This window comes from Carcharodon carcharias, chromosome 30, assembly GCF_017639515.1.
Source record: "Carcharodon carcharias isolate sCarCar2 chromosome 30, sCarCar2.pri, whole genome shotgun sequence".
NCBI classification, from domain to species: Eukaryota; Metazoa; Chordata; class Chondrichthyes; order Lamniformes; family Lamnidae; genus Carcharodon; species Carcharodon carcharias.
The window spans coordinates 16,991,821-17,005,030 of NC_054496.1; the positions used below are offsets into that span (position 1 = coordinate 16,991,821).

At 51.0% G+C, this 13,210-nt stretch overlaps 1 protein-coding gene across 2 annotated transcripts in view; it reads right to left on the reverse strand.

Moving 5' to 3' along the window:
- Positions 1-3,151, reverse strand: part of carm1 (coactivator-associated arginine methyltransferase 1) — a 66,066-nt gene extending 62,915 nt beyond the window's left edge. For both annotated transcript variants that reach the window (XM_041177049.1, XM_041177047.1), the window contains exon 1: positions 2,919-3,151. In XM_041177049.1, coding sequence (XP_041032983.1) covers positions 2,919-3,060 — 142 coding nt within the window. In that variant the 5' untranslated portion in view covers positions 3,061-3,151. The remainder of the gene's footprint in view (positions 1-2,918) is intronic.
- Positions 3,152-13,210: the final 10,059 nt, after the last annotated feature.

The window sequence follows — 13,210 nt, forward strand, 5'->3', positions numbered from 1 at the left end:
ACGGGGGGCAGGAGAAGGGCGCTCGGGGGAGGGGGGCAGGAGAAGGGCGCCCGGGGGAGGGGGGCAGGAGAAGGGCGCCCGGGGGAGGGGGGCAGGAGAAGGGCGCCCGGGGGAGGGGGGCAGGAGAAGGGCGCCCGGGGGAGGGGGGCAGGAGAAGGGCGCCCGGGGGAGGGGGGCAGGAGAAGGGCGCCCGGGGGAGGGGGGCAGGAGAAGGGCGCCCGGGGGAGGGGGGCAGGAGAAGGGCGCCCGGGGGAGGGGGGCAGGAGAAGGGCGCCCGGGGGAGGGGGGCAGGAGAAGGGCGCCCGGGGGAGGGGGGCAGGAGAAGGGCGCCCGGGGGAGGGGGGGAGGAGAAGGGCGCTCGGGGGAGGGGGGGAGGAGAAGGGCGCTCGGGGGAGGAGAAGGGCGCTCGGGGTAGGGGGGGAGGAGAAGGGCGCTCGGGGTAGGGGGGGGAAGAGAAGGGCGCTCGGGGTAGGGGGGGGAAGAGAAGGGCGCTCGGGGGAGGAGAAGGGCGCTCGGGGGAGGAGAAGGGCGCTCGGGGGAGGAGAAGGGCACCCGGGGGAGGAGAAGGGCACCCGGGGGAGGGGGGGGAGGAGAAGGGCGCTCGGGGGAGGAGAAGGGCGCCCGGGGGACGGGGGGGGGAGGAGAAGGGCACCCGGGGGAGGGGGGGGAGGAGAAGGGCGCTCGGGGGAGGAGAAGGGCGCCCGGGGGACGGGGGGGGAGGAGAAGGGCACCCGGGGGAGGGGGGGGAGGAGAAGGGCGCTCGGGGGAGGAGAAGGGCGCCCGGGGGACGGGGGGGGAGGAGAAGGGCACCCGGGGGAGGGGGGGGAGGAGAAGGGCGCTCGGGGGAGGAGAAGTGCGCCCGGGGGACGGGGGGGGAGGAGAAGGGCGCCCGGGGGACGGGGGGCAGGAGAAGGGCGCCCGGGGGACGGGGGGCAGGAGAAGGGCGCTCGGGGGAGGGGGGAGGAGAAGGGCGCTCGGGGGAGGGGGGAGGAGAAGGGCGCTCGGGGGAGGGGGGAGGAGAAGGGCGCTCGGGGGAGGGGGGAGGAGAAGGGCGCTCGGGGGAGGGGGGAGGAGAAGGGCGCTCGGGGGAGGGGGGAGGAGAAGGGCGCTCGGGGGAGGGGGGAGGAGAAGGGCGCTCGGGGGAGGGGGGAGGAGAAGGGCGCTCGGGGGAGGGGGGAGGAGAAGGGCGCTCGGGGGAGGGGGGAGGAGAAGGGCGCTCGGGGGAGGGGGGAGGAGAAGGGCGCTCGGGGGAGGGGGGAGGAGAAGGGCGCTCGGGGGAGGGGGGAGGAGAAGGGCGCTCGGGGGAGGGGGGAGGAGAAGGGCGCTCGGGGGAGGGGGGAGGAGAAGGGCGCTCGGGGGGGGAGGAGAAGGGCGCTCGGGGGGGGAGGAGAAGGGCGCTCGGGGGGGGAGGAGAAGGGCGCTCGGGGGGGGAGGAGAAGGGCGCTCGGGGGGGGAGGAGAAGGGCGCTCGGGGGGGGAGGAGAAGGGCGCTCGGGGGGGGAGGAGAAGGGCGCTCGGGGGGGGAGGAGAAGGGCGCTCGGGGGGGGAGGAGAAGGGCGCTCGGGGGGGGAGGAGAAGGGCGCTCGGGGGGGGAGGAGAAGGGCGCTCGGGGGGGGAGGAGAAGGGCGCTCGGGGGGGGAGGAGAAGGGCTCTCGGGGGGGGGAGGAGAAGGGCTCTCGGGGGGGGGAGGAGAAGGGCTCTCGGGGGGGGGAGGAGAAGGGCTCTCGGGGGGGGGAGGAGAAGGGCTCTCGGGGGGGGGAGGAGAAGGGCTCTCGGGGGGGGAGGAGAAGGGCTCTCGGGGGGGGGAGGAGAAGGGCTCTCGGGGGGGGGAGGAGAAGGGCTCTCGGGGGGGGGAGGAGAAGGGCTCTCGGGGGGGGGAGGAGAAGGGCTCTCGGGGGGGGGAGGAGAAGGGCTCTCGGGGGGGGGAGGAGAAGGGCTCTCGGGGGGGGGAGGAGAAGGGCTCTCGGGGGGGGGAGGAGAAGGGCTCTCGGGGGGGGGAGGAGAAGGGCTCTCGGGGGGGGGAGGAGAAGGGCTCTCGGGGGGGGGAGGAGAAGGGCTCTCGGGGGGGGGAGGAGAAGGGCTCTCGGGGGGGGGAGGAGAAGGGCTCTCGGGGGGGGGGAGGAGAAGGGCTCTCGGGGGGGGGGAGGAGAAGGGCTCTCGGGGGGGGGGAGGAGAAGGGCTCTCGGGGGGGGGGAGGAGAAGGGCTCTCGGGGGGGGGAGGAGAAGGGAAGGGGGCTGTGGGGGGGGGGGGTGGGAAGAGAGGGAAGGGGGCCAGGGGGGCAGGCTGAGGAGGGTGGGTTGGGGGGGGTCACAGGAGGGGGGGTCTGAGGAGGTTGAGGAGGGGGGGCGGGGGAGGTTGAGGAGGGGGGGCGGGGGAGGTTGAGGAGGGGGGGCGGGGGAGGTTGAGGAGGGGGGGCGGGGGAGGTTGAGGAGGGGGGGCGGGGGAGGTTGAGGAGGGGGGGCGGGGGAGGTTGAGGAGGGGGGGCGGGGGAGGTTGAGGAGGGGGGGCGGGGGAGGTTGAGGAGGGGGGGTGGGGGAGGTTGAGGAGGGGGGGTGGGGGAGGTTGAGGAGGGGGGGCGGGGGAGGTTGGGGGGGACAGGGGGGGGATCTGGATTCTGGGGGTGGGGGGGGGGGGGGGGAAGGAGCAAGGCCCGGGACCTCGGGCTTTCCAAGGGATCCGAGGCCGGGGTTGGGGTTGAGGATGTGGGGATGTGGGGCTGGGGGGGGGGGGGGGGGGGGGTGTTGGACGCCTCTCCCCCCCCCCCGGAGCCCCGAGAGGCAGCGGGAGGCCTGGCCCGGCCCGATCCCCGGGGCTGCGGTGCTGCCTGTTCCCGCTCAGTTTGAAGCCGGGCTGGAGGGCCCCCGATCCCCGGTCTGTCCCGCTCCCTCCCCCCTCCCCCCGGCGCCTCCCACACTCACTGCTGTACAGACTGATGTAGGCGCTGTCCTGGGTGGTTTTGATCTCCAGTTTGAGCGGCTGTTGGTCCGAGTGCCGCTGGATCTCCCCGTTCTGATCCCCGATCGACACCAGCCGCACGCCCGGGAAGACCGTGGTGGCCATTTTAAAAAAGAAATCCCCGAGTTGGAGTGCGCGGGCGGGAGCGCGCTCCACCCTCTCGCCGGGAGCGCGCCTTTAACAACGGCGCGGGCGGGCGGGCTGGAGGGCGGGTGGGAGAGAGGGAGGGAGGGAGGGGGCGCGGCCCCGCCGGAGCGCGCGGACCGCAGCGACCAAACCCCGGGCCAAGCCACATGGGGGGGCCCGAGAGCACCGCCGAGGCTGCAGTGACCCGGTTAAGCCACAGGAGGGAGAAGGTGAGCCACTGCGGCCTGTAATACGCGCGTAGCACCGCGAGAGGGAACACGAGAGCCACGTGCTGTTCAGCGTATCCCCCGCTCCCCCCCCCCCCCCCCCCCCCCCGATAATACCCACGGGGGGGGGGCGGGTTGGTGGGAAGAGCGCGGCAGCCGCGTGTTGTAATACCGGGTAAAACCACACGAGGGGGCCCGAGAGCGCCATGCTGTAATACCAGCTAAAACCATAGGAGGGAGCACGGGAGACCATGCTGTAATACCAGGTAAAACCACACGAGGGGGCCCGGGAGCGCCATGTTGTAATACCAGCTAAAAACACACGACGGAGCACGGGAGCACTATGCTGTAATACCCGCTAAAGCCACACGAGGGAGCACGGGAGCACCATGCTGTAATACCAGGTAAAACCACACGACGGAGCACGGGAGCACTATGCTGTAATACCCGCTAAAACCACACGAGGGAGCACGGGAGCACTATGCTGTAGTACCCACTAAAGCCACACGAGGGAGCACGGGAGCACCATGCTGTAATACCAGGTAAAACCACACGATGGAGCACACGACTTACTCGGTATTACCATGCTGTAATACTGGGTAAATCTACTAGGAAGAGCCCAAGAGTAAGGCGCTATTATACACGGGTGAAGGCACAGAAGAGGTTTGCCAAAAAGCGCTGCCAAGCGAGAGGAACCGTAGGAGGAGACAGAACCCAGTGCGCTGTAATATTGGAGAAGGAACACAGGAAGGAACACGAGAGCGCCATGCTGTAATACCGGGTGAAACCACAGGAGGGAGCCAGAGAATAGCAGGCAGTAATACCGAGTAAAACCACAGGAGGGAGCCAAAAGCAGCAGGTTATAATATACCACTGAACATCAAGCCATTGTTTCCAGGACTGTCACTGACCTCATCTCCTCTGGAGATCTTCCTTCCACAGCTTCCAATCTCATAGTCTCCCAACCTCAGACGGCCCGCTTCTACCTCCTACCCAAAATCCACAAACAGGACTGTCCCAGCAGACCGATCGTGTCAGCCTGTTCCTGCCCCACGGAACTCATTTCTCGCTATCTTTACTCCATTCTCTCTCCCCTTGTCCAGTCCCTTCCCACCTACATCCATGATTCCTCTGACACCCTACATCATATCAACAATTTCCAGTTTCCTGGCCCCAACCTCCTCCTCTTCACCATGGACGTCCAATCCCTCTACACCTCCATCCCCCACCGGGATGGTCTGAGGGCTCTCTGCTTCTTCCTCGAACAGAGGCCCGAACAATCCCCATCCACCACTACTCTCCTCCGTCTGGCTGAACTTGTTCTCACACTGAACAATTTCTCCTTTAACTCCTCTCACTTCCTCCAAATAAAAGGTGTGGCTATGGGTACCCACAATGGCCCCAGCTACGCCTGTCTCTTTATGGGATATGTGGAACATTCCTTGTTCCAGTCCTACTCCGGCCCCCTCCCACAACTCTTTCTCCGGTACGTCGATGATTACTTTGGTGCTGCTTCATGCTCTCGTCGGGACCTGGAAAAATTTATTAATTTTGCTTCCAATTTCCACCCCTCCATCATTTTCACATGGTCCATCTCTGACACTTCCCTTCTCTTCCTTGACCTCTCTGTCTCAATTTCTGGTGATAGACTGTCCACCAATATCCATTACAAGCCCACCGACTCCTACAGCTACCTCGACTACAACTCCACACACCCCGCTTCCTGTAAGGACTCCATCCCATTCTCTCAGTTCCTTCGCCTCCGTCACATCTGTTCTGATGATGCCACTTTCAAAAACAGTTCCTCTGACATGTCTTCCTTCTTCCTTAACCGAGGTTTTCCACCCACAGTGGTTGACAGGACCCTCAACCATGTCATGCCCATCTCCCACGCTTCTGCCCTCACAGCTTCCTCTCCCTCCCAGAAACATGATAGGGTCCCCCTTGTCCTCACTTATCACCCCACCAGCCTCCGCATTCAAAGGATCATCCTCCGCCATTTCCGCCAACTCCAGCATGATGCCACCACCAAACACATCTCCCATGGCAGCTTCCCATGCAACCGCAGAAGGTGCAACACCTGCCCCTTTACTTCCCCTCTCCTCACCATCCAAGGGCCCAAACACTCCTTTCAAGTGAAGCAGCATTTCACTTGCACTTCCCTCAATTTAATCTACTGCATTTGTTGCTCCTAATGTGGTTTCCTTCGGTCTGTCCACAAGCATTACCCAGACCTCCCTGTCACTTGCCATTTTAACACTCCACCCTGCTCTCATGCCCACATGTCTGTCCTTGGCTTGCTGCAGTGAAGCTCAAAGCAAACTGGAGGAACAGCACCTCATCTTCCGACTAGGCACTTTACAGCCTTCCGGTGAATATTGAGTTCAACAATTTTAGATCATGAACTCACTCCTCCATCCCCACCCCCTTTCCGATCCCCCCCTTTTTTTCCAATAATTTATATAGATTTTTCTTTTCCCACCTATTTCCATTATTTTTAAATGTATTTCCATCCATTGTTTTATCCCTACCTTTTAGCCTATTTTGATTCCTTCAATCTACCCCACCCCCACTAGGGCTATCTGTACCTTGCTCGTCCTGCTTTCTACCCTTAATTAGCAAATTCCTTAGATAATATCACCACCTTCAACACCTCTTTGTCCTTTTGTCCATGACATATTTTGGTTATCTCCACCTATCACTGGCCCTCTATCCAGCTCTACCTGTCCCACCCCCCCCCCGACCCCCGCCTTAAACCAGCTTATATTTCACCTCTCTTCTATTTTTCCTTAGTTTTGTTGAAGAGTCATATGGACTCGAAACGTTAACTGTGTTCCTCTCCGCAGATGCTGCCAGACCTGCTGAGTTTTTCCAGATATTTTTATTGTTGTTTTAGGTTATAATACCACTTCAAGTCCGTATGACTCTTCATCAGAACTGAAGAGAAATAGAAATGAGCTGAAATATAAGCTGTTTAAGGGGAGTGGGACAGGTGGCAAAAGAGACAAGCGGAAATCCTGTCAGAGAGAAGAGCAGTACTTCCTCAGGGTAGGCATTCCTGGAAGAGAGTTGGCAGTCAATTAAACACTAAGATAAAAGCAAAATACTGTGGATGTTGGAAATCTGAAACAAAAACAGAAAATAGCTGGAAAAACTCAGCAGGTCTGACAGTATCCGTGGAAAGGAAGACAGAGTTAACGTTTCGAGTCCATATGACTCTTCATCAAGTACTGCTCTTCTCTCCGACAGGATTTCCGCTTGTCTCTTTTGCCACCTGTCCCACTCTCCTTAAACAGCTTATATTTCACTTCATTTCTATTCCTCTTTAGTTCTGATGAAGAGTCATACAGTCCTGAAATGTTGACTGTGTTCCTCTCCACAGATGCTGTCAGACCTGCTGAGTTTTTCCAGCTATTTTTGTTTTTGTATAATACCACTTGCCTGGCTGAGCACAGCTCCCACAACACCGAAGAAGTTTGGCACCATCCAGGACAAAGCAGCCCACTTGATTGGCACCCCATCCACAAGCATTCACTCCTTCCACCACTGACGTGGCAACAGTGTGTACCATCTACAAGATGCATTGCAGGAACTCACCAAGGCTCCTTAGGCAGCACCTTCCAAACCCACAACCGCCACCATCTAGAAGGACAAGGGCAGCAGGTAGATGGGAACACCACCTCCTGGAAATTCCCCTCCAAGTCACTCACCATCCTGACTTGGAAATATATCGCTGTTCCTTCACTGTCGCTGGGTCAAAATCCTGGAACTCCCTCCCTAACAGCACTGTGGGTGTACCTACACCACATGGACTGCAGCGGCTCAAGAAGGCAGCCCACCACCACCTTCAAAGGGCAATTAGGGATGGACAATAAATGCTGGCCTTCCACTTGTGGCACAGATGAGGACCAGGGGACACAGTTTAAGAATAAGAGATCTACCATTTAAGACCGAGATAAGAATTTTTTTCTCTCAAAGAGTTGTTAGCATGTGGAATGCTCTTCCCAGAAAGCAGTGGAGGCTGGGTCATTAAATTTATTCAAGATAGAGTTAGACAAGGGAGTCAAGGGTTATGAGGAGGACAGATAGCAAAATGAAGTTGACCACAACCAGATCAGCCACAAGCTTATTGAATGGCGGAGCAGGCTTGAAGGCTGAATGACCTACTCCCGCTCCTAAGTCCTTTGTTCTAATGGATACAGGCCTAACTGTCCAACCTTTCCTCATAAGATAACCCCTCGTCCCGGGAATCAGTCACGTGAACATTCTCTGAACTGCTTCTAATGCAATAATGTCCTTTCTTAAATAAGGAGACCAAAACTGTACACAATACCACAGATGTGGTCTCACCGATCCCCTGTACAACTGTAGCAAAACATCCCTATTCTTATATTCCATTCCTCTTGCAATAAGTGACAACTTTCCATTTGCCTTCCTAATCACTTGCTGTACTTGCATTCTAACTTTTCCCGATTCATATACCAGATCCCTCTGTACCTGAGTGCTGCAATCTCTTTCCATTTAGATAATATGCTGCTTTTCTGTTCTTCCTACCAAGATGGACAAATTCACATTTTCCCACATTATTCTCCATCTGCCAAATGTTTTATCTACTCACATAACCTATCTATATCCCTTTGCAGACCTCTTGTGCCCTCTTCACAACTTATTCTCCTACCTTTGTGTCATCAGAAATTGCACGATGATACATTTGGACCCTTCATCTAAATTATTGATACCCGATACCTGTCACACTCCACTCATTACATCTTGCCAACCCGAAAAAGATCCATTTATGCCTAACCTTTGTTTCCTGTTAGCTAACCAATCTTCTATTGAAGCCGATACGTTAACCCCTACAGCACGTGCTCTTATTTTGTGCAGTAACTTTTGATGTGCCTCCTGGAAAGCTAAGTATACCATATCCACAGGTTGCTCTTTATCCACGTTTCTTGTTACTTCCCCAAAGAACTCTAATAAATTAGTCAAACACGATTTCCCTTTCACAAATCCAAGTTGACTCTAGTTTGATTGCATTGAGATTTTCTACGTGCCCAGTTATAACCTCCTTAATAATAAAAATTCCAGCATTTTCCCTATGACAGATGTTGAACTAGCTGACATATACTTTCCTGTTTCTGTCTCCCTCCTTTCTTGAACAAAAGATTCTCCAGTCTAATGGGACCTTTCCAGAATCTAGGGAATTTTGGAAAATTAAAACCAATGCATCTAATATCTCTGCAGCCACTTCTTTTAAGACTCTAGGATGAAGTCCATCAGTGCCTGGGGATTTGTCAGCTTTTAGTTCTAATAATTTTCTCAGTCCCTTTCCCTGGTGATTGGAAATGTTTTAAGTTCCTCCCTCCCTTTTACCTCTTTTTTTCACAATTATTTCTGGGATGGCATTATTTCATTCCCTGAAGGAGAGAGCTACAGAATTAGAGGACAGGCCAGCAAAAGACTTTCTGTGTATCAAAGTTTTCGGCTGGGATTTTCCAGCCCTGCTGTGGCAGCGCCTTTCAGGACTTCAGAAAGTTCAAGCGCTTTTTAGCAGTTTTAAACTGTAGTCACGGAGTTAATGCAGGAAACACGGTGGCCAATTTGCACACAAACTCCCTACATATCACAATGAGATAATGACCAAATAATCTGTCTTAATGTTGAGGCATAGATATTAGCAAAATCACAGTGCTTTTCTAACAACTGCATGGGACCTAGTATGTTCACTTGAGAGGGGCTGATGGATGGGCTCTGGTTTGGACTCATTTGAAAGATAGCACATCTGACAGTGCAGCATTCCCCTGATACTGCACTGGTGTCAACCGGGATGTATGCTCAAGCATCTGGATGCAACCTGAACCCAAGACCTTCGGACCCAGAGGCAAGAGTGTCACCATTGGTTTACAATTCAGGAAAATAGGACCAGACTTGGACTGAAATGTTGCTACATTAAAGTGGGAGCAGAAACCACCAAATGCGAATCAAAGTAGATGTTTAGTTTTCACGGAGTTGAAATATTTAATGATCAGCCTGAGACTAGCAATGATTCTTCATTATGTTCTTATGCTTCAATTAGTTTGTGTAGTTCATCAAAGAAAAACCAGCAGTATTTGCAGAGGCCCCCAAATTATTACCAGGGACAGATTTCTCTGATGTTGTGGGAAAGGCTAATGATGTTAACAGATCACAGGTTATAAATATTGACTGCAATTATTGCCTTATTTTGTGTTGTGAACTACAGAAGCATTTATTGCTCAGTGTATATATTATCTTTCAAGTGGAATATATATGATGGTGAATTGACCAAACCACAACTTTTTTCTGAAACTATCTAATGTAAATCTTTTTAGCAGTAGTGTAACAGCACAATTGGAAAAGAACATCTTTGGAAAATAGATGTGAAATAAAGAACATCCATATATAAAATATCTTTCAAGAACTCAGGATGTCCTAGAAGTGCTTCACAGCCATTGCAGTATAAGCAGCTTATCACATCAAAATGGTTTGAACAACTTATGAATTTCCTTTGAAGTGTAGGTACTGTTATATAGAACAATCAGAAAAAAAAAAGAATTATAACTTTAAGTTTTGATAACTTAGTTAGGACTGGTGAGTGTAAATTTATTATGGAATGACCAGGATTTGTAATCAGAGTAGGAGATTGGAGCCAAAACTCTAGAACAATTTAACAATGCTTTACTCTGGCACTACAGAGTATTTCAAGATGGATGATGTTAATTGGCCTGGATGAGGTAGATGAGACATGATTGACCTTCTACATTCATCTTGTGATCTCAAAGTCTCAATCTCTCTTTTGAACCATTCATCACTGACCTCCGCAAACTCTTCTAACCGTTGGATATACATTGCCCTCATGACCTCTCAGTTGTGAAATGTTTGAGGACATTTTGATCTATTAAAACAGGCCCAAGCAATTAGATGTATTTGATGAGACAAACTTTTGCCTCAGTACCTGTGAATGGTACAGCACCGGCTAGAAATTAGATTCCAATTCCAAATACAGTAAAAGGCAGCAGCAAACTGAGGTGTGTTATATCTGCTCTTTTATTTAAAAGGAACACTACAAAAAGTAGAAAACAGCTTTTGCACCAGGACTAAACACTCTTACAAATGCTTACATATCACCCCAAGCTGAATTACAACATTAAACAGCGCAGTCTCAAATACTGCTTCCTTCTCTTAAGGTCCATAGTTCAGCAAAAGCTGATCAAAGCACCCAGTTTACAACAAAACTAAGCATTTTTTTTGTTTATACAAAATACAATATTTACTTTTCCGATACAGAACAGCGTACAACTATATATCACAGATGTATCTCAAGACTAAATTCCAACAAATAAGGCCATAATGGTTCAGAAACAAATATTTCAAATAATCATTTTCTTTTCACAACTCACCCAATATTAATACAACGTGTAATAAAGATTATAATTACATACAAAAGCACAGATTTTTGTTTTGTTTTTCAAAACTATATGCAATTTTGAGTTACAAACTGGTACAACAAATATATTACAAGTGCCTCAATTAACTGCAAAATACGTTAATCACATCACACACTCTATTTGGAAAAGGAGAAACCAAAATCCTACAAAATGATTTTAATTTAATATTAAGGGTTAACAAAAGGCAACAAACTGCTCTGCCATCAGGCTCATCATGTTGGCCAGAATTCTGTGATGGAAACTCAATTCACTGCATTGGCATCATACAAGTGGTGAAAGGAGAATGGGTCCTGTTAACACCATGTCTACACACCACCTTCCCACGAACATACCTTCAGATGGTTTGACAGAGGCACTTACCTTAGTTTGAGGCTGTATTCTTTAGACATTCTATAACATACTAGAACTATGAGGCATCAATTAAGTTCTGCAATGCCGGAAGAAGTTGAGAGAATACACCCCTCACAACAGAGGTAAGGCTCCTCTCATGATCATAATACAGCTTCATAAAATCAACTATTTCTGGCAAAAAAAAGTTAAATGCAGTAATGTCCATTTCTTAAACACCTACTCATAATTTAGATATTTATATGATGCAGAATATTTCCCTAAATATGAGTGGGTTGCTGCAGGATAATGAAACATGCTTCAGTGTAGAACTTGCTTGCATTTAGTGGTTTTCTGTTGGAGTCAGACACATGGGAAGTAACATCTTTTTTAAACGAATACCTGGGCGAGGAATCTGTTGGGATTTGGTCCCATTTCACTGCTATAACTTTGCTGGTAGCACATTGGAAATCCCATTTGTACTTCCAGCAAAGTTACATTGACAGAGCAGGAGCAGCACCAAGGAAATTCCAGACTCTGGTCTCTTAAGAGCCCTGTGCTTACAGATATATATCCTACCAGTTCCATATGGTGGAGGGAACACCAGTTGTTAGATCAGGTTGATATGGGATGGACTGTGGCCATGTAATGTATTAGTTGTGATCACAGTGAAACCCAGAGATTGGCTCATATCCCACCTTCTTGACTGAAAAAGAATGTGGAAAAGTGAAAATACAATTTGCATAATTATGAGCCCAAATGTCAAAAAGAATCTGGCTACAGATTTGAAAAAGTTATTGGATCATTAACCAGATACCAATTGTGTACAGAACAGAAGTTGCAGCTACAGTCTATTCCTATAATTCACAAAATTGATTTTTTGCCTAAGTAAAAATTGATTCATGAATTAATTGGAGTAGACTATATTATCCAGGTCATTGTATATTCTTAGACCTGCGGTCCTTCAATAAAGACAGAATTTTGCAACAAGAGTTTTACCCTTGGTGCATGTACCACAGTGTTTATTTCTCCTGTTCATTTGCTGAGTAATAAAAATAGAACTTTTGGTATATTCTAACAGCCCGCCTAATGGCGAAATTGGTAAAATGTGTGCACAACTTTAATACAAAAATAAAAACTGAAAATACTGGAAATACTCAGCAAGCCAGACAGCATTTGTGGAGAGAGAAACAGAGTTAATGGACCCAATTTTAACTCACTCAAAACCCATTCACATCACAGAGTTAAAATTGGGCACATCAAAGTTTCAGGTCAATGAACATTGGCCTGACCTGCTGTGCATTTCCAGCATTTTCTGTTCTGATTTCAGATTCCCAGCAGTGTTGTATTTTGGCTTTTGTTCAATACAGTGTTGTTTACAGCCATTGTGGGAGGGAGAGTCCCTAATGACGAGATGGTTCACACTCAACTCACAGAGGTGCACTTATGCATGCTCAACCATAACAGTAACAAACTGAATTTTCTAATTACCAATTGAGCAAGCATAAAATGAGTTATTTGCAAAACCAATTTCTTAAGTAACATGCACAATGGACAGTTGGTATTAGTACAATTGCACTTGGATTGTAGAACATGCATTGACACTTTGAAAGTAGTTTTTGGGGACACAATTTCCTTGGCAATTTTTTGAGAAATGCCACATTCAATTGTTGAGTGGGGTTTAAATTACAAAATGCTTCTAAAAAGAACTACTTCTTCCTGTGACTTTTTTTTTAACATGTTGACATCCAAAATGTTTCTGACATTCGAGTTCCTGTTCTCAAACTTTACCTGAATCCCGAACACAAGGCCTCCACTAGCTGTGACAGTCATAATCAACATGCTAATAGTCAAGATGTCTTAACAAAAGTACGTGAGCTGACCACAACTAGGATCACCCAACATATGTCATTTATAAAGGCTGTTGTATTAAAATTAAAAAGTCAAATTAAGGAATAACCCGCATTTTATTACAGCAAGTTATTTTCTGACATTCACCCAATTTCCACTACCATCAATGCCCAGTTCTTGTTGACCAGAGGGATCTATAATGCTTCCCCCTCTTTCCCAGGAAAAGCTAACCCAAATTAGACAAGTTAGAACAACAAA